Consider the following 21,640-nt stretch of genomic DNA (forward strand, 5'->3'; position numbering starts at 1 on the left):
CCTTGTCTCCCCTCTGTCATTGTCCCATTTGCTGACCACCTGTTTCTCTGACCTTGTGCGCGGGTTATAGGTAGTCCCGGATGGACTGGCTGCCCAGGTTGGGCTGCAAGTTGGAGACCGGATCCTGGAGGTGAACGGTATCGACCTGCGTCATGCTACACACCAGGAGGCAGTGATGGCCCTTCTCTCCCACCAGCAACAGATCCGGCTCCTCGTTCGTAGGGACCCCCCGCCCCCGGGGATGCAGGTGAGCATCCCTCAGACAGTGCCAGTGGGGAGTGTGATGGCAGATGTGTGTGTGCTGGATTGGTTTCTCAGTATATGGACAGGAAAAGGAGAGGACGATGGAGAGGACAGGTGTCAAGCATTAACACAGTCTCTTCCCACATTTGACTTGACCTCTTGCTGTCAGGCTTCAGGTACTATAGCAGAAGAACCAAAACCATCCAGGTTGGTACAGCTTTCCCCGCCAGTCTGTTAGATGTCTTCACACCTTGCTGCTACCCGGCGCATACATGTACCCTGTCTGAACCCGCAGTCTCACATACACTCATCTTGCGCTTGTCACTTTTTATCTTTCATCGCTGTTGTTTCTCATATTTATATGACTGCTGTTTTCATTATAATAGCACGAGTAATATTATATTGTCTTGCATAAATAAACACCTTGCTGTTTATACCAACCTGTCAGTCTTCAGGCCATGCTGCTCAGCGATTTTTGCTTGTAGGAATTTGTGACTGTATGTGCTGGATTATGACTGTATCTGCCGTGTTTGACTTCTGCCCCAGAAGAACAATATCTAGCTGTGTGCAAGTGTATGGTTAAATTACAATAAGCTTGAACTTTACCAACTCTGATAATGGGGCAGGAAAAAGAGAAGATCTTTATATCCTCCCTGGCCGGAGGCGTAGAGCATAGCAAATGTTCAGTAGGAGGAATCGGGACAATCCTCGGAATCATGGACCAGTGAGTCTCACTTCAGTGGTAGGGAAATTGCTGCAGGATTTCCAAGCGACTTGAGGATGTGACACTGCACACTGATGAAGGTAGAGCGGTGGATGTGGTGTATATGGGTGTTACCGTGGTATTTCATAAGGTTCCCCATGGTAGACTCATTGAAAAAGTCCAGAGGCATGGGATCTTGGGAAAGTTGCCTTGCCGATTCAGATTTGCTTTACCAACAGAAGGCAGAGAGTGGTTTATAGGAAAGATATCAATAAATTAGAGAGAGTGCAGAGACGATTTACTAGGATGTTACCTGGGTTTCAGCAATTAAGTTACAGAGAAAGGTTGAACAAGTTAGGTCTCTATTCATTGGAGCGTAGAAGGTTGAGGGGGGATTTGATCGAGGTATTTAAAATTTTGAGAGGGATAGATAGAGTTGACGTGAACAGGCTGTTTCCATTGAGAGTAGGGGAGATTCAAATTAGAGGACATGATTTGAGAGTTAGGGGGCAGAATTTTAAGGGAAACACGAGGGGGTATTTCTTTACTCAAAGAGTGATAGCTGTGTGGAATGAGCTTCCTGTAGAAGTAGTAGAGGCCAGTTCAGTTGTGTCATTTAAGGTAAAATTGGATAGGTATATGGACAGGAAAGGAGTGGAGGGTTATGGGCTGAGTGCGGGTAGGTGGGACTAGGTGAGATTAAGGGTTCGGCACGGACTAGGAGGGCCAAGATGGCCTGTTTCCGTGCTGTGATTGTTATATGGTTATATGATGGAGGGTATTCTGCCTGGAGGTCAGTGACCATTGATTTTCCACAGGGAACTGGTGTGGACCCGTGCTCCATGTGATTGTCATAAATCACTTGAATAACAGAGTTGTCAAGATGGGAGATTTTAATTTCCCAAATATCGATTGGCATTTCCCTAGAGCAAGGGGTTTAGATGGGATAGAGTTTGTTAGGTGCGTTCAGAAAGATTTATTGACGCAATATGTAGATAAGCCTACAAGAGGAAAGGCTGTACTTGATTTGGTATTGGGAAATGAACCTGGTCAGGTGTCAGATTTCTCAGTGGGAGAACATCTTACGTCTTACGTAGAGAGGTTAGAGAGACTGGGCTTGTACACGCTGGAATTAAGGAGATTGAGGGGAGATCTGATTGCAACATATAAGATTATTAAGGGATTGGACAAGATAGAGGCAGGAAATATGTTCCAGATGCTGGGAAAGTCCAGTACCAGAGGGCATGGTTTAAGAATAAGGGGTAGGTCATTTAGGACGGAGTTAAGGAAAAACTTCTCCCAGAGAGTTGTGGGGTGTGGAATGCACTGCCTCACAAGGCAGTGGAAGCCAATTCTCTGGATGCTTTCAAGAAGGAGCTAGATAGGTATCTTATGGATAGGGGAATCAAGGGATATGGGGACAAGGCAGGAACCGGGTATTGATAGTCGATGATCAGCCATGATCTCAGAATGGTGGTGCAGGCTGGAAGGGCTGAATGGTCTACTTCTGTACTTATTGTCTATTATCTATTTTGAAGATAGTGGTCTTAATTCTATCTCCTTTACAAGGGTTCTTCATCTCATGTTCTCAATACTTAATTGTTTGTTTATTTATTTAGAACATAAACATTTACAGCACATTACAGGTCCTTCGGCCCACAATGTTGAGCTGACCATGTTATCTATGCTAGAGACTGCCTAGAATTTCCCTAGCGCATAGCCCTCTATTTTTCTATATTCCGTGTACCTAAGCGGCTATTAAAAGACCCTATTGTATCCACTTCCACCACCACCGTCGGCAGTGCATTCCATGCACCCACCACTCTCTGTGAAAAACTTACACCTGACGTCCCCTTGGTACCTATTTCTAAGCACCTTAAAACTATGCCCCCTCGTGTTAGCAGTTTCAGCCCTGGGAAAAGCCTCTGGCTATCCACACAATCAATTCCCCTCCACATCTTATACACCTTGATCAGGTCACCTCTCATTCTCCGTTGCTCCGAGGGGAAAAGGCCAAGTTCCCTCAATCTATTTTCATAAGGTATGCCCACCAATCCAGGCACCATCCTGGTAAATCTCCTTCGTACTCTGTCTATGGTATCCACATCCTTCCTGTAGTGCAGCTCTGCATCCTATTGATGTACTGCTGTAACCTCTGACAACCATCCAAATTATCCACAACACCCCCAACCTCTGTGTCAACAGCAAACTTACTAACCCATCCCTCCACTTCCTCATCTCGGTCATTTATAAAATCACAAAAAGGAGGGGTCCCAGAATAGATTCCTGTGAAACATTCCTGGTCAACGTCCTCCATGCAGAATATAAACCATCTACAACCACCCTTTGCCTTCTGTGGGCAAGCCAATTCTGGATCCACAAAACAAGGTCTCCTTGGATCCTATGCCTCCTTACTTTCTGAAGGAGCCTTGCATCGTGAACCTTATAAAATGCCTTACTTAAATCCATATACACTACATCCACTGCTCTACCTTCATCAATGTGTTTTGTTACATCCTCAAAGAATTCAATCAGGCTCGTAAGCCATGACCTACCCTTGACAAAGCAATGCTGACTATCCCTAATCAGATTAATTCTGTCCAAATGCTCATAAGTCCTGCCTCTCAGTATCTTCTCCAACAATTTGCCCACCACTGAAGTCAGACTCACTGGTCTGTAATTTCCTGGGCTATCCCTGCTCCCTTTTGCGATCAATGGAAATACATTTGCAACCCTCCAATCCCCCGGTACTTCTCCCGTCCCTGTTGGTGACACAAAGATCATCACAAGAGGCTCAGCAACCTCCTCCCTCACTTCCCACAATAGCCTGGGGTATGTCTCATCCAGTCCCGGTGACTTACATAACTTAATGCTTTTCAAAAGCTCCAACACACCCTCTTTCTTAATGTCTATAAGCTCAACTGTTCCAGTCCACTGCAGGGGATCCCCACAATTGCCAATGTTTTTTCTCTGGTGAAAACTGAAGCAAAATATTCATTAAGTAACTCCACTTTCTCCTCCAACTCCATGTTCAAGTTTCCACTATCACACCTGATTGGTCCTATTCTCACGCAACTCATCCTCTTGCCTTTCTCATACTTGTAGAATGCTTGGGGTTTTCCTTAATCCTGCCCACCAAGGCCTTCTCATGGCCACTTCTGGATCTGCTAATTTCATTGTTAAGCTCCTCCTTAGCACCCTTGTAATTTTCTAGAGCTCAAACATTACTTAGTTTCTTGAACCTTTCATAAGCTTTTCTTTTCTTCTTAACTAGGTTTTCTACATCCTTTGTACACCATGGTTCTTTAACTCTACTATCCTTACCTTGCCTTAATGGAACATTCCTATGCAAAACTCCATGCAAATATTCCCTGATCATATGCCACATTTCTGCTATGCATTTCCCTGAGAACTTCTGCTCCCAATTTATGTTCCCAAGTTCCTGCCTAATAGCATCATATTTCCCCCTACCCCCATTTAATGTTTTCCCAGATTGTCTGCTCCTATTCCTCTCCAGCACTATAATGAAGTAGATAGAGTTGTGGTCACGACCTCCAAAATACTCTCCCACTGAGAGATCTGATACCAGACCAGGTTCATTTCCCAATACCAGATCAATTACAGCCTCTCCTCTTGTAGGCTTATCTACATGTTGCATCAGGAAACCTTGCTGAACACACCTAACAAACTGCACCCCATCTAACCCTTGTGCTAAGAAGATGCTAATCAATATTAGGGAAGTTAAAATCTCCCATCACAACTACCCTATTATTATTGCACCCTTCCAGAATCTCTGTCCCAATCTGCTCCTCAGTATCCCCGTTACTGTTGGGGGGTCTATAAAAACAACACCCAGTAGAGTAATTGCCCCTTTCCTCTTTCTGACTTCCACCCACACTGACTCAATAGACGATCTCCCTATGACTTCCTCCTTTTCTGCAGCCATGACACTATCCCTAATTAGCAATACTACATCCCCACCTTTTTTTGCCTTCCTCTCTGTTTTTGAAACATCTAAAGCCTGGCACTCTCAGAAACCATTCCTGCTTCTGATGCATCCAGGTCTCTGTAATGGCCACAATGTCACCATTATGTATTTTGTGTCAACACAGTCCATTGCCTTTTGAAGATAGTTTCTCTGTCCTGTTGGGTGCGGTTTTTCACTGATTCTATTGTCTTTCTTGGATTTAGTGAGCATACCCACAAGAAAATGAACCTTGGGGTTGTTTATAGTGGCATACCCATACTTTGATAATATATTTACTTTGAACTTTGAGAGTGTAGACAGCCCATGGAAGGAAGGCTGCTATCTGTGATGTACTGAGCCGAGTCCACAACTAGCTGCACTTCCTTGTGGCTATGGGCATAAAGTGGACAGGCTGAAAAGTCACACCTGTGGACTCTGAGGCAGTGGTGGTGCTGCACAAGCTGTGGTTTATGAGGCTGGTAGGAGGGACAAGTTGTGGGTGGAGAGGCACGGTGTATGTGGGGATAAGCACTGAGGGGATAGTACGTTCTGTGTGTGTGTGTGTGGATGGTGGGGAGAAGGATTGGGTCACTGAGTGGGATCGGTAACCAGGAGCAGAGAGTTGATGTGAGATGAGTTGTCACAGGTTCGGCTCTGTGAAGAGGCGGTGCTGATGCTGTGTGTGGGGGTTCATGCGGGTGTAGGGATGGGGGTACAGGCCATCTCCTGTGTCACACTCCGGGGAGAAGCGGCCCTGATGGATGTAATTGTAGGGGTGGGGGTACAGGCCGTCTTCTGTGTCACACTGCAGGGGGAAGCGGCCCTGATGGATGTAATTGTAGGGGTGGGGGTACAGGCCATCTTCTGTGTCACACTGCAGGGGGAAGCGGCCCTGATGGATGTAATTGTAGGGGTGGGGGTACAGGCCATCTTCTGTGTCACACTGCAAGGGGAAGCGGTCCTGATGGTGTCAGTACTGACTCTGATTCGCAGGAGATCCGGATTGAGAAACTCCCAGGGGAGAAGCTGGGAATCAGTGTGCGAGGGGGAGCAAAAGGACACCCTGGCAATCCGTTCGATCCCACTGATGAGGGCATCTTCATTTCCAAGGTATGTACAGACCGGACCAGCACATGGGGTATCAGGGTACTAGTGTTGACAACAATCGGCACTGGACTTGGGATCCGTGGAGTGGGGTGGTGTTTGGGGGCCCAGGGGACTGTCTCACCTCCAGCCCTACCGCCACCTCTCCTCTCCTACTCTTCTGCCTCCCTCCCACTGCCTGCTCCCTCTGCCCTCCCCTCCCCTCATACCTTTGTTCTGACCCTTGACTTGACCCCAGTGCTGACCGTTGCCCTGAACACGCCCCTGAATCTGACCCTGTCCTAACCCTTGCACTTGTGCTGACCCCATGCTGACTGTTTCCCTGACTGCTTCTCTGGAGCTGGCCTTTCCCTGACTGCGACGCTGATCCCAACACTGGCGGTTTCCCCAACCCTGTCTCTAACCCTGTCCATCTGTGATGCCACAGGTGAGCATGAGTGGAGCAGCAGGCCGTGACGGGAGACTGCGGCCAGGGCTGCGCATTCTGGAAGTGAACAACCAGAGCCTCCTGGGCACCACCCACAGCGAGGCCGTCCGCATCCTAAGGGGCGTAGGCGACACCCTCACTGTCCTCGTGTGTGACGGCTTCGACCCCAGCACGGCCCCCACTCTCACTGAGGTAAAGGGCAACGCAGAGGAGCGCGGGGAGTCTTGGATGAGTGCTGGAGCATATGGGAGAGTGGTGGGGGTCTTAGGCTTGTGGACAGGGCTGAGGGGTGAGTGTTGGGACTGATGGGATAGTTGAGGGTTATGGGGAGTGGTTAGGAGACGGGAGTGAGTGTTAGGACTGATGGGATAGTCGAGGGTTATGGGGAGTGGTTAGGAGACGGGAGTGAGTGTTGGGACTGATGGGATAGTCGAGGGTTATGGGGAGTGGTTAGGAAACGGGGGTGAGTGTTGGGACTGATGGGATAGTTGAGGGTTATGGGGAGTGGTTAGGAGACGGGGGTGAGTGTTGGGACTGAAGGGATAGTCGAGGGTTATGGGGAGTGTTTAGGAGGTGGGGGTGAGTGTTGGGACTGAAGGGATAGTCGAGGGTTATGGGGAGTGGTTAGGAAATGGGGTCAGTGTTGGGACATGGGATAGTCAAGGGTTATGGGGAGTGGTTAGGAAACGGGGGTGAGTGTTGGGACTGATGGGATAGTCGAGGGTTATGGGGAGTGGTTAGGAAACGGGGTGAGTGTTGGGACATGGGATAGTCGAGGGTTATGGGGAGTGGTTAGGAAACGGGGTGAGTGTTGGGACTGATGGGATAGTCGAGGGTTATGGGGAGTGGTTAGGAAACGGGGGTGAGTGTTGGGACTGATGGGATAGTCAAGGGTTATGGGGAGTGGTTAGGAAACGGGGTGAGTGTTGGGACTGATGGGATAGTCAAGGGTTATGGGGAGTGGTTAGGAAACGGGGTGAGTGTTGGGACTGATGGGATAGTCAAGGGTTATGGGGAGTGGTTAGGAAACGGGGTGAGTGTTGGGACATGGGATAGTCAAGGGTTATGGGGAGTGGTTAGGAAATGGGGGTGAGTGTTGGGACTGATGGGATAGTCGAGGGTTATGGGGAGTGGTTAGGAAATGGGGTGAGTGTTGGGACTGATGGGATAGTCAAGGGTTATGGGGAGTGGTTAGGAAACGGGGTGAGTGTTGGGACTGATGGGATAGTCAAGGGTTATGGGGAGTGGTTAGGAAACGGGGTGAGTGTTGGGACTGATGGGATAGTCAAGGGTTATGGGGAGTGGTTAGGAAACGGGGTGAGTGTTGGGACATGGGATAGTCAAGGGTTATGGGGAGTGGTTAGGAAACGGGGTGAGTGTTGGGACTGATGGGATAGTCAAGGGTTATGGGGAGTGGTTAGGAAACGGGGTGAGTGTTGGGACATGGGATAGTCAAGGGTTATGGGGAGTGGTTAGGAAATGGGGGTGAGTGTTGGGACTGATGGGATAGTCGAGGGTTATGGGGAGTGGTTAGGAAATGGGGTGAGTGTTGGGACATGGGATAGTCAAGGGTTATGGGGAGTGGTTAGGAATCGGGAGTGAGTGTTGGGACTGATGGGATAGTCGAGGGTCACAGAGAGTGGTTAGGAGGTGGGGTGAGTGTGGGACTGATGGGATAGTAGAGGGTTATGGAGAGTGGTTTGGAGGTTTGTGTGTGTTTGGGGTGGATGCTAAGATTGTTATTGAGTGGCAGTCTGAGAGAGACAGCCCTCTGCAGCACAGAAATCGGCCTTTTAGCCCGTCTTGTCCATGCAGACCCTCGTGCCTCTCTACATGGGTCATATTTGGCTTCATTTGCTCATGTCCTTTTATCACCTTCCTTGTCCACCTACCTGCCTGCATTTCCACCACTCTTTAGTCTACTCATTCCATGTACACACCACTGTGGATCTCAGATCCCTTTGAAAGCTCTCTCTTTTCACCTTAAACCTCTTACCTCCAGTTTTAGGCTCTTCTACCTTTTGGACAGATCTGTAAGTGTCCACTCTATGAATGCCTCTATAATGTTATTAAACTCGAGCAGGTCACCTCTCAGCACTCTTTCCATCAGGGAAAAGCCCCAGCCTGTCCAGGCTCTCCAAACAGCTACAATCTGAAGTCCTGGCCACTCAGGTGCCGCGAAAGGGTAGTGGTTAGCACAATGCTGTGACAGCCTGGGTCCTCAGAGTTTGGAGTTCAATTCTGTCGTACTCAGTAAGCAAGTCTGTATGTTCCTTCCACTGTTTGAGTAGGTTTCTTCACACAACCCAAAGACGTACCAGTTAGTAGATTAATTGGTCATTGTAAATTGGCTTGGGTTAAATCAGTGGGTTGCTGGGCAGTGCAGCTTGACAGGCTGGTTCCGTGTGGTATCTCAAAATAGCATTAAGATAAATCAAGCACCCCGGTGATCCCCTGCTGCACCCCACTGCCACCAGCAACATACATTACACAGTTTAAACATCCCCGGACTGACTGATATCCCCCTGTACCCATCAGATGCCATTGCCTCTGTCCCTTGAAAATCTTCACTCTCCTCTGTTAGTCAAAGTTCCCCACTTTATTTTCAACAAACATTACGGAAGAAATTTTGAGTGGTATATTATGGGACACTTCTAAAGTACAGATCCGTGGGCAAATTATTAATATTCTGCTGGATTGCAAAAATGAATTAATAATGAAATACGTACATTGAATAATGAAATACGTACATTGAATAATGAAATACGTAAATACAATAAGATCAAAGAAATTGATTAAAAAATTCTGTTGCTCCTTATCTGGAGCTTTATAAAAAGAGAGTTGAACTTCAGATGCAACACAGTTTGTTATTAGCATCCCCAATTGAAAATCAGTTTTTGAAAGCTGAGAGTCAATTTTATATACATGGTGATAAATCAGGTAAATTACTGGCCAACCACTTGAAAGTTGCTTCGGCTAAACGTAAGATTATTAAAGTTCGTAAAAGGGATGGTACTTTGACAGCTGACCATGATGAAATTAATAAATCTTTTCAAGAGTTCTATACCTCTTTATACCAATCAGAATTTCCTGATGATTCTACCATAATGCATGAATTTTTAAGGAAGTTGAATATTCCGAAATTACCACTTAATATACCGTTTAGCATTAGATGCACCCTTCACGGAAGAAGAAATAAAGAAAGCAATTTCTTCGATGAATTCTGGTAAAGAACCTGGTTTGGATGGGTATACAGTAGAATTTTAAAAATCTTTTTCAGACCTACTTTCTCCATGGTTATGTAGAATCTTTAAGGATGTCTTATTTGTAGGTAAATTTCCACAATCTTTTTATGAAGCATCTATTTCTTTATTTCCTAAAAAAGATAAAGACCCCACTGAATGTGCATCATATAGACGTATATCCTTGTTGAATGTAGACTCCAAAATCTTTTCCAAAATATTGGCAATTAGATTGGAAAATGTTTTGTCACAAATTAGAACCATATAACAATTGCAGCCCGGAATCAGGCCATATCGGCCCTTATAGTCCGTGCTGAACATTGTCTCAGATGACTAGAGAGGATTTATTAAAAATCGTTATTCTTATTTAAATGTTAGGAGGTTAATGAATGTTGTATATACTTTTTCATCTAAAATTCCAGAATGTGTTAATTTTGTTTGATGCCGAGAAGGTGTTTGATAGGGATGAATGGGAATATTTATTTAACAAGCTTGAGAAATTTAATTTTCGTCCAAAATTCATATCTTGGATTGAATTGATATATCATACACCTTTGGCTTCTGTACTAATCAATAATCAGAAATCCCCCGCTTTTTCAGGCTTTTTCGAAGTACCAGACAGGGCTGTCCTTTAAGTCCTTTACTAAGTGATATTGCCTTGGAGCCCTTGGCAATCGCTCTTCGTGATTCACCCAGTATATTTGGCATTATTCACGGGAATGGGATGCATAAGGTATCATAATACGCAGATGACCTGTTACTATTCATCTCTAATCCAGAGAAATCCATCCCTGCAGTAATATCATGATTTGCTCAATTTCGTAATTTTTCTGGTTATAAATTGGATCTTAATAAGAGTGAGCTTTTCCAATTAAATATGCAAGTCCCAATCTATAGACAATCACCATTCAGACTCGTTACTGATTACTTATTTGGGTGTTAAAACTACTAAGAAGCATAAGGATCTATTTAAAGTAAACTTTTTACCCTTTATTGATCATGTTAAACAACTGCTTATTAAATGGTCCCCATTGTCCTTATCATTGATTGGTAAAATTAATGCTATTAAGACTACCATTTTACCTAAATTTCTGTATCTATTTCAGGTGGCACCAATTTTCATTTCTAAATCCTTTTTTGTTATTATTGATTCTAAAATTTCTTCATATATATGGCAAAATAAAAATCCTAGGTTAAGTAAGAAATACTTAAATACAAATCAAAAAAGGATGGAGGTTTGGCAGTGTCGAACTTAAGATTCTATTATTGGGCAATTAATATTTGATATTTAACATTCTGGACACAAGATCTAGATGAAATTCTATGTCCACGATGGGTGAACCTCAAGTGTGAGTCTGTACAGGGGTTCTCATTGGCTTCCCTTTGTACTTAATAAACTGAATAAACAAATGACTAATCCAATAACTAAACATACAATATGAATATGGTTTCAATTTCGTAAATTTTTTGGATTGAATAAATTTATCCTATTAAGTCCTATTATATCTAATTTTTTCTTTCAACCAGAATTGATCAAGCTTTTCTTTTATGGAAAACGAAGGGATTAACATATTTTCGTGACTTATTCATGTATAACTGTCTCATGTCTTTAGAATAGTTGTCTAATAAATATAATTTGCTTAGATCACTTTTTTTCAGATATTTACAGATTAGAAACTTTTTGAATGTTATTTTACCTACTTTTCCAATATCATATCAAACTGAAATCACAGAAATTTTTTTAGGTTTAAACCCCTATCAGAAGAGTTTAATAGCAATTGTTTATGATCTGTTATGAAAATACATCTAGGCACATCTGATAAAATTAAGAATGAATGGGAAAGAGAACTTCAGGTATCTTCACCTATAGAGAAATGGGAGAAAATTCTCCAGCTAGTTAACATTTCTTCAATGTGTGCTAGACACGCTTTGATACAATTTAAGATGGTTAAGTTAGCTCATTTTTATTGCCATATTAATCCTGTCTGTGACAGATGTAATTCTGAGGTAGCTTCCTTGATACATATGTTCTGGACTTGTCCTCTTTTGGAAAAATATTGGAAAGGCATTTTTGGTATTATTTCAGTAGTTTTGCGTATTGCTTTACAACCTCATCCTATTACTGCAACTTTTGGATTACCGGTGATGATCTGTAGTCAATTATCCTCTTCAGCTTACCATTTGATTGCATTTGTTACATTAATAGCCAGAGATCCATTTTATTTCAATGGAAAGATTCTAATCCCCCTACTACATTTCAATGGTTTTCCCAAACTATAACATGTTTAAACTTCGAAAAAATTAGGAGTGGCACTATCGACCCTTCTGTTAAATTTGAAGAAACTTAGAGGTCATTTATTCAACATTTTCATATGATGTAAGCTGAGCTTTTCTGAATCCTTCTCAATAACTTTTTGTTCGTGTGTAGAGGAGCGGAGTTAATGACAAATAATGATTTTAACCGATGAAACATGACAGCCCAGCTTTTGTTTTTTTTAGTTTAGGGGATTTTTTAAAATATCTTTTTCATGTTTAGTTACTAAGAGATTGGGAGGCTTAGATTACACATGTTACTCAGAGTCTGTTTCTGTATACGTTAACCGTTATTAATGTTAATCTCTTTGTATCATTAACATTGTTATGTTTATCTGCTCGAAACTTAATAAAAAAGATTGAGAAAGAAAGAAAGTTCCCCACTGTGAGGAGTTTTCTCTTTTGCCCATACAGGGTCAAGCTGACTTTGACCCTTGTACCTACTGAGGCACAGGCAGCCAACAGGTCAATTGACCCTGTAGCTTCCGCTTTCCCCACACGACATAAACCATAAGACCATAAAACTGGAGTAGAATTAGGGCATTTGTCCCACCGAGCCATTCCATTATGGCTGATTATTTTTATACCTCTCATCATTTTCCTGCCTTTTCCCTGTAATCTGTGATGCCCTGACGAATGAAGACCCTATCAACGTCCACTTTAAATATACCCAATGACTTGGCCTCCACAGCTGCCTGTGACAAAGAATTTCACAGATTTACCACTCTGGTTGAAGAAATTCCTCGTCAATTCCATTCTAAATGGACATCCCCCTATTCTGAGGCTATATCCTTGGTCTTATACTCCCTCATCATAGGAAACATCCTCTCCACATTCACTCTATCGATGTCTTTCAACATTCGCTAAGTTTCAATGAGATCGTCCGTCATTCTTTGGAATTCCAATGAGTACAGGCTCCTCATATGACAAGTCTTTCAATCCCAGAATCATTTTAGTGAATCTCCTTTGAACCCTCTCCAACATCAGCACTTCCTTTCTTAGCTAAGGGGCTCAAATTGCTCATAATACTCCATGTGAGGCCTCACGAGTGCCTTATAAAGCTTTAACAGTGCATCCTTGCTCTTATATTCTAGTCCTCTCAAAATGAATGCTTTCCTTACCACTGTCTCAACCTGCAAGTTAACCATGAGGAAATCCTGCACAAGGACTCACAAATCCCTTTACACCTCTGATTTTTGAATTCTCTCCTGTTTAGACAATAGTCTGTTCTTTTATTTTTTCTACCAAAGTGCGTGACCATACACTTTCCTGAACTGTATTCCATCAGCTACTGTTTTGCCCATTCTCATATCTTTGCATCATTCACAAGCTTGACTACAAAGCCATGAATTCTTTCATCAAAATCACTGATGTATAATGTGAAAAGAAATGCTACCAACACTGACCCCTGTGGAGTCACTAGCAGCCCAACAGAAAAGGACTACTATTCCCAGCCTGCCTCTTTGCAGTTAGCCAATCTTCAGACCATGCTTGTATCTTTCCTGTACTATCATGACCACTTATCTTGTTAAGCAACCTCATTTGTGACACCTTGTCAAACATCATCTGAAAATCCATTAAGGAACAGGTGCTGATTTTCCTTTGTCTATCCTGCCTTTTATTTTCTCAAAGAATTCCAACAGATTTGTCCAGCAAGATAATCCCCTTAAGGAAACTGTGCTGACTTCTGGCTATTTTATCATGTGCCTTCAAGTACTCCGAAACCTCATCCTTAATAATGGACTCCAACATCTTCTCAACCACTGAGGTTATAATTTCCTTCCTTCTGCCTCCCTCTCCCTCTTTAAGAGTCGAGTGACATTTGCAATATTCCAGTACTTCCGAACCATTTCAGAATCTAGTGGTTCTTGAAAGATCAGACTAATACCTCTTTTAGAACATTGGGGTGTAGTCCATCTGGTCCAGCTGACTTACCTACATTCAGAGTTTACAGCTTCCCAAGCACCTTCTCCTTAGTAATAGCAACAACATTCACTTCTGCTACTAGACACTTTTGAATATTGAGAATACTGCTAGTGTCTTCCAAAGTGAAGATTGATGCAAAATATTAAGTTCCTGTGCCATTTCTTTGTTCCCCATTTCTACCTCTCCACTGTCACTGTCCAGCAGTTCAATATCCACTCTTACCTCCCTTTTACTCTTCATGTATTTGAAAAGCTTTTGCTATCCTCTTTATTTTATAAGCTAGCTTCCTTTCATATTTAATCTTTTCTCTCCTTATAGATTTTTTGTTGCCTTCTGTTGGTTTTTAAAAGCTTCCCAATCCTATAACTTACCACAATTTTTTTTGCTTTTGTGCTGTCTTTGACTTCCCTTGTCAGCCATAGTGGCTTTGTCCTCCTTTTAGAATACTTCTACATCTTTGGAAGATATCTATCCTGTACCTGCCGGATTGCCTCCAGAGATTCCTGCCATTGCTGTTCTGATGTTGTCCTTGCTTGTGTCCCCTTCCAATCAACTTTGGCCAGCTCTTTTCTCATGCCTTTGTCACTTGTATCCCACATCCTGGCTGCTATTTGGAGGTCTGTCTCCTATTAGAGTTGTTTTATCCTCGCAGTTTCTTAACTCTATGAAGACGTGTATCTTCCAAGCAAAGATTCTTCTTCTCCCAGAGATGAGATATTTGGAGTTCCTATTGCCGTTTCTGTGGTTCTGGGATGGCGTTGCTAGCCCCATGGCCAGCGCTTCTTTCTTAGCTGGGCCTGGAGCCATCCACAGCGGAGTTAGCAGTGTGTCCATTGTTCCAATTGTCTTGCAGTCATCCCCTGGCGTCATTGTGAACCCCTTTGCCTCTGGGATGGGTCGAAAGAACAGTATGGAGAGCATCTCATCCATCGATCGGGATATGAGCCCTGAAGAAGTGGATATTCTGCAGAAGGTAAGAGGTCACTGCAGCTGCCCTCATTTATGGGTGTTCAAGGGACAACATAGAATATCACAGAACAATACAGGCTCTTCATCCTACTCAAAGATTAATCTAACCCATCCCTTCAGTTTTCTATCATCCATCTGCCTATCTAAGAGTCTCTTAAATGTTCCTAGTGTCTGCCACCCCACCCTGGCAGCACATTCCACACACCCATCAGTCTCCATGTGAAAAAGCTTACCTCTGACATCCCCTCGTACTTTACTCCAATGACCTTAAAATTATGTCCATCATATTAACCATTTGCGCCTGGGAAGAAGATCTCTGGCTGTCCACTCGATCTACGTCTCTTATCTTGTATGCCTCTATCAATTCACCTCTCATCCTCCTTCACTCCAAAGAGGAAAGCCTTGGGTCACTCAATCTAACTTTATAAGACTTGTCCTCTAGTCCAAGCAACATCCCAATAAATCACTGCACCCTCTCTAAAGCTTCCACATCCTTCCTTAAATGAGGTGACCGGAACTGAACACGATATTTCAGGTGTGGTCTAACTAGGGTTTTATAGAGCTGCAACATTACCTCTCGGCTCCTGAACTGCATTTCTTTCACTCCATATATCCTACCTTGCTGCTGTAAATGCCAGCAACATAACAAGCAGTAATACTAAATATCCTTTTTACACCTGCTCCCCTGAGCCCTGTCATCTCTTTTCACCCTCTTGTCTTCACCCACATTCACCATCCTGTTCTCCCTCACTTTTTTGATCCCTCTTCCGAATTCACTGTTCCGATAGCACTCACACATGCTTCTTTACCCACACCTGCCTCCCTACCCTCCTTGCCATCCTGGTCCATGTTCAGCTCACCGCCCCAGTATACTTACTCAGGCCTCTTAACCACGTTCCTCCCCATTCTCCCTGTCTACCTTTCTCATCACTATCCTGGTCTCTCTTTCCATTTCACTGTTTCGATATAGCTCACATGTCACTTTACCAACACTTGCCAAACCCTCTCTCTTATTATTGTGGTCTCTCTCTTGTCTCACTGCCCCGATACCACTTAAATAAGTCTTTTTACGAACACTCGCCTCCCTGTTCTCTCTCACTATCCTGATCCCTTTCCCATCTCACTTGTTTAATGCCACTGATCACCCTGCTTTCCCTCACTATCCTACTCTGTCGAGTCTCACTGTCCCGATACCACTCACGTGAGCCACGATACCCACACTTGCAACCCCCCTCCCTCTCGCTCTCCTTGTGCCACTCTTACCTCACTGCCTCTGTACCAGTCACATGCGTCTCTTTACCCTAACTAGCCTCCCCGCTCGCTCTGTCCATCTCCCCTCACTGTGTGACTCAGCTTACACATGCCTCTTGTTTCATTCCAGGAGATTGAAATGGTTCGGGAGTCATCACTCTGGGAACAAGAGGAGCTGGAGAAAGTGGTGAGAGGTTTGATTGAACTGTATTCTTTCCTCCAGACTCTGAAGGGCGACTGGTCAGTTAGTCAGGACTGGAGCTGGCTGAGACCGCTCGGCCCCACAAGCCTGGTCTGCCTTTCGGTATCATTGTAGCTGACCCTCTATCTGAGGTCAGTACGTCCAGTCTTTCCCTACACAGGTATATGCAGGTAGAAGGGATTAGTTCCATTTCACACTGTATTTAGCACCGATGTGATGGGCTGATAGGCCTGCTCCTGTACTGTATTGTTATAATCAATTCCTTCCCCCTACTTTGCTGATTCTAAATCTCAGCTTCTTCTGACTTTGGTCATGTGCTTGGATCTAATGCTCCCCTTAATTTCTTTCCAAGTCCATGCTCTGGACCAGAATGAGTGATTACCGGACAGCACTGATACAGGCCTTCAACCCAGCAGCTCTGTACCGACCATGTTGTCCAGTAAGCTTGCCCCATCTGCCTGCACTTGCCCTCTAAGCCTCTCCAATCCACGTACTTACATACATAGTGCTTTAACATGTTGTTCATACGTCCACCTCAACCACTGTATCATTCAAAATACGCCCCGCCCTCCTCATCAAAAAGCTGCACCAATGTCCCTTTTAAATCTCTCACCTCTGATCTTGAACATATTCCCCCTTGATTTTTAGTGCCCCTCCCTGGGAATAAACTTAGCTGATATTATATATTTGTATATGCCCCTCATGATGTTATGTATCTCCATCGGGTCAGCCCTCAATCTCCATTCGAGGGAATATATATCCTTGTCCAGGTAATCTATAACTTGGGTCCAAGTCCAGGCAATACCCTGGTACGTCTCTTTGGCTCTTTCTAAACAAAGGTCAGTGTGACATTTTGTGTCGAAGGGCCTGTACGGTACTGTGGTGTTCCCTGTTCCAGTTCAGTTATGTCCAGTGTAGATGGAGAGACTGTTTCCCTTAGTGGGGGAGTCTAGGACAGTTTCTGAGAACAAGGACATTCCCTTAAGATAGAGTTGAGCCAGAGGGTGGTGAATCTGTGGAATTCTTTGCCACAGGTGGCTGTGGAGGCCGTCATCGAGTATATTTAAAGCAGAGGCTCAGAGGTTCTTGATTAGTCAGGCTGTCAAAGGTTACAGGGAGGAGGCAGGAGCAGGTTTGAAAGGGATAACAAATCAGCCATGATAGAAAGGCAGAGCAGAATCAATGGGCTGAATGGCCTAATTCTGCTCCTGTGTCTTATCATCTTATTTCCCTTAGTACCTTAGACAGTGGGGACACGGAGCAGGTCCTTTGGCCCATTACCACCAGCTCCATTCCTCCTGCTTTTAGTCTCTGTCTGTGTGCGTCCTGTCTGAAGCACTGTATTTGCAGCTGTTTCATTCTTCAAAGTCAAACCGGCACGTGCCTGAAGAATTTGGGCCCCTTCGAAATGCAGGAATGTGTCTGTTGGGAGCTAGCAGCTGCTGCTGCTGTGTCTGGCCAACAGAGGAGGGAATGCGGGTAACAATCTCCCCACTGTTTCACAGAAATAGGGGCAGCGGCAAAGGGCTAGACTTAATTCCACCAGTTCAACACCTGTTCCACTCCCTCCTCCCCCACCCACCCCGGCACCAACCACAGGATCGTGGAATCTACCCTCACCCTGCCCTAACACCAGCGCAGGCTCTACCCAGTTGTAGCACACATGGTTCGGTACATACAGAAACAGTTCATGGTGCAAGCACAGCAGGCAATTTCCATCTCTGCAAGTAATTTCTCTTGGATTTAATAAAGTAGAGATTTTTTTTTAATTTTAAAATACGCTCAGTGGCCACTTTATTAGGTACATCCGTTCATCTACATGTTAATGCAAATATCTAATCAGCCAATCATGTGGCAGCAACCCAGTGCAGGTAGACATGGTCAAGAGGTTCAGTTGTTGTTCAGACCAAACATCAGAATGGGGAAGGAATGTGATCTGAGAGACTTTATTCATGGCTTGATTGTTGGTGTTAGGTAGGGTGGTTTCAGTATCACAGAAAATGCTGATCTCTTGGGATTTTCCTGCACGATAATTTCCAGAGGTTACAAAGAATAGATCAAAAAACAAGCATCCAGTGGATGGCAGTTCGATGGGTGAAAATGATTCATTAATGAGAGAGATAAAAGGAGAATCACCAACACAAGAAATCCTGCAGATGCTGGAAATCCAAAGCAATGCAAAATGCTGGAGGAACTCAGCAGGCAAGGCAGCATCCATGGAAAAGAGTAAATAGTTGACATTTCTTGAGGAATGAGAAGGAAGGGAGAAGATGTCAGACTGAAAAAGGAGGGGGAAGGGGAAAGAGACTGGCTGGAAGATGATAGGTGAGGCCAGGTGGGTGGGAAAGGTCAAGGGTTGGAGAAGAAAGGATCTGGTGGGAGAGAAGTGTGGAGATAGGAGAAAGGGAAGGAAGAGGGGACACATGGGGAAGGAAGAGGCATGTGAGAAGTGAAAGGGCAGAGTGGGGAATGGGGGGGTAAAATTTGTTCACCAGAAGGAGAAATTAATATTTGTACTATCAAGTTGGGGCTACTCAGATGGAATATAAGATGTTGCCCCTTCATTCGGATGGCATAGTGGCATCAGCGTCGGATTTTGGAGCGAAGGCTCCCGAGTTCGAATCCAGCCATCTCCCTTGCACGCTTTCCATCCATGCTGGGTTGAACGTCGAGTTAGCAACTCAGCCTCGTAAAAATGAAGCCTGCTTAAAAAAACTCATGTCACGACGGCATCCCGATGACTCCACTCAGAGTTAAGGGCTTTCTTCTTCCTCCACTCTGAGGATACCCTCACAGATTGACACTTTAGAATGGGAATGGGACTTGGAACCAAAATGTTTGGCCATCAGGAAGACCCACTTGTGAAGAAGGTGTGGAGGTAAATAAATGATGCAGTGTTCCCTCAATTTACAAAAGGGCTCATCAATGTAGAGAAGCTTGCAACGGGAGCACTGGGCACAATAGACAACCTTAGTCGATTCCTCGTGAATTGTTGCCTCACCTGGAATTAACTGTTTTGAGCCCTGAATGGAGGCGAGGGAGCATTTGTATTGACAGTGGTAATACTTGGGCAGGGATAAGTGCTTGGAGGGACTCACTCACATCTCCTTCACTTCCTGTACATCTGCACTCATCACATCTTCCCACAGCTGTAATATTGACAAAATCCCTCTTATCAGTAATTACCCCCATCAGCCTCTGCATTGGTGAGACCCATCATAAAATGGGGGGGTACCTTGTTGAGCCCCACCACACCATCCCCCACAAGCAGGACTTCCCAGTGGTCAAAACATCTTAATTCCCATTCCCATTCACGTTCCGACGTGTCCATCCATGATCTCCTCATGCCAAGAAAAGGCCACCCTCAGAGTGGAGGAGCAACACCTTACATGCTGTCCGGCTACCCTTCAAACTGATGGTGTAAATATTGATTTGTCCTTCTGCTGAACAAATTACTCCCACCCTTACTCTATTCCCGACTCTGACCTTCCACTTCTTCTCACCTTGCTGTTACGTTCTCCTGGGTCCCCCCTTCTTCCCTTTCTCCCACTGCCCACTCTCCCTTGTATCAGGTTCTTTCTTCTCCAGCCCATACCTTTCCCCGCTTCACCTATCAACTTCCAGCTAGCCTCTTTCCCCTCCCCCACCTATATTAATTCGGGCACCTCCTACCCCCCCTTCCTTCCTTCTCAGTCCTGAGAAAGGATCTCAGCCAGAAATGTCGTCTGTTTACATTTCCGTAGTTGCCTTCTTACAATAGTGGTCTGCAGAAGAGCATCTCTGAACGCGCATCACATCAAATATTGCAGTGGATGGGCAACAGCAGCAGAAAACCACATCATTTCCACTCCTATACATAATAAAGTGGCCACTGAATATATACTTTATCCATGACAGATGGACAAGAATCACAAATGGTGCGAGTTCTCACGACTCTCATTGTACTCAGCTCAGTGATCTCCCTAATGAATTGTCACTGCCCCTCGACTCTTGTTACTCAGCTCAGTGATTCCCCAGTGAATCATCACTGCCCCTCGACTCTCATTACACAGCTCAGTGATCTTCCCAGTGAGTCGTCACTGCCCCTCGGCTCTCATTGTGCTCAGCTCAGTGATTCCCCAGTGAATCGTCACTGCCCCTCGACTCTCATTACACAGCTCAGTGATTCCCCAGTGAATCGTCACTGCCCCTCGACTCTCATTGTGCTCAGCTCAGTGATCTCCCCAGTGAATCATCACTGCCCCTCGACTCTCATTACACAGCTCAGTGATTCCCCAGTGAATCGTCACTGCCCCTCGGCTCTCATTGTGCTCAGCTCAGTGATCTCCCCAGTGAATCATCACTGCCCCTCGGCTCTCATTGTGCTCAGCTCAGTGATTCCCCAGTGAATCGTCACTGCCCCTCGACTCTCATTGTACTCAGCTCAGTGATTCCCCAGTGAATCGTCACTGCCCCTCGACTCTCATTACACAGCTCAGTGATTCCCCAGTGAATCGTCACTGCCCCTCGACTCTCATTACACAGCTCAGTGATCTCCCCAGTGAATCGTCACTGCCCCTCGGCTCTCATTGTGCTCAGCTCAGTGATCTCCCCAGTGAATCATCACTGCCCCTCGGCTCTCATTGTGCTCAGCTCAGTGATTCCCCAGTGAATCGTCACTGCCCCTCGACTCTCATTACACAGCTCAGTGATTCCCCAGTGAATCGTCACTGCCCCTCGACTCTCATTACACAGCTCAGTGATCTCCCCAGTGAATCGTCACTGCCCCTCGACTCTCAATGTGCTCAGCTCAGTGATTCCCCAGTGAATCGTCACTGCCCCTCGACTCTCAACGTGCTCAGCTCAGTGATCTCCCCAGTGAATCGTCACTGCCCCTCGACTCTCAATATGCTCAGCTCAGTGATTCCCCAGTGAATCGTCACTGCCCCTCGACTCTCAATGTGCTCAGCTCAGTGATTCCCCAGTGAATCGTCACTGCCCCTCGACTCTCAACGTGCTCAGCTCAGTGATTCCCCAGTGAATCGTCACTGCCCCTCGACTCTCAATGTGCTCAGCTCAGTGATTCCCCAGTGAATCATCACTGCCCCTCGACTCTCATTGTGCTCAGCTCAGTGATCTCCCCAGTGAATCGTCACTGCCCCTCGACTCTCATTACTCAGCTCAGTGATTCCCCGGTGAATCGTCACTGCCCCTCGACTCTCATTACTCAGCTCAGTGATTCCCCAGTGAATCGTCACTGCCCCTCGACTCTCAATGTGCTCAGCTCAGTGATTCCCCAGTGAATCATCACTGC

The 21,640-nt window shown here is 45.1% G+C and overlaps 1 protein-coding gene across 8 annotated transcripts in view; it reads left to right on the plus strand.

Annotated features, from left to right (window-relative positions):
• scrib (scribble planar cell polarity protein) overlaps positions 1–21,640 on the plus strand; it is a 349,859-nt gene that overhangs the window by 204,857 nt on the left and 123,362 nt on the right. For all 8 annotated transcript variants that reach the window (XM_059971535.1, XM_059971528.1, XM_059971533.1 and 5 more), the window contains 5 exons: positions 71–247; positions 5,907–6,023; positions 6,445–6,636; positions 14,779–14,898; positions 16,276–16,332. In XM_059971535.1, coding sequence (XP_059827518.1) covers positions 71–247; positions 5,907–6,023; positions 6,445–6,636; positions 14,779–14,898; positions 16,276–16,332 — 663 coding nt within the window. The remainder of the gene's footprint in view (positions 1–70; positions 248–5,906; positions 6,024–6,444; positions 6,637–14,778; positions 14,899–16,275; positions 16,333–21,640) is intronic.

This window comes from Hypanus sabinus, chromosome 6, assembly GCF_030144855.1.
Source record: "Hypanus sabinus isolate sHypSab1 chromosome 6, sHypSab1.hap1, whole genome shotgun sequence".
NCBI lineage: Eukaryota > Metazoa > Chordata > Chondrichthyes > Myliobatiformes > Dasyatidae > Hypanus > Hypanus sabinus.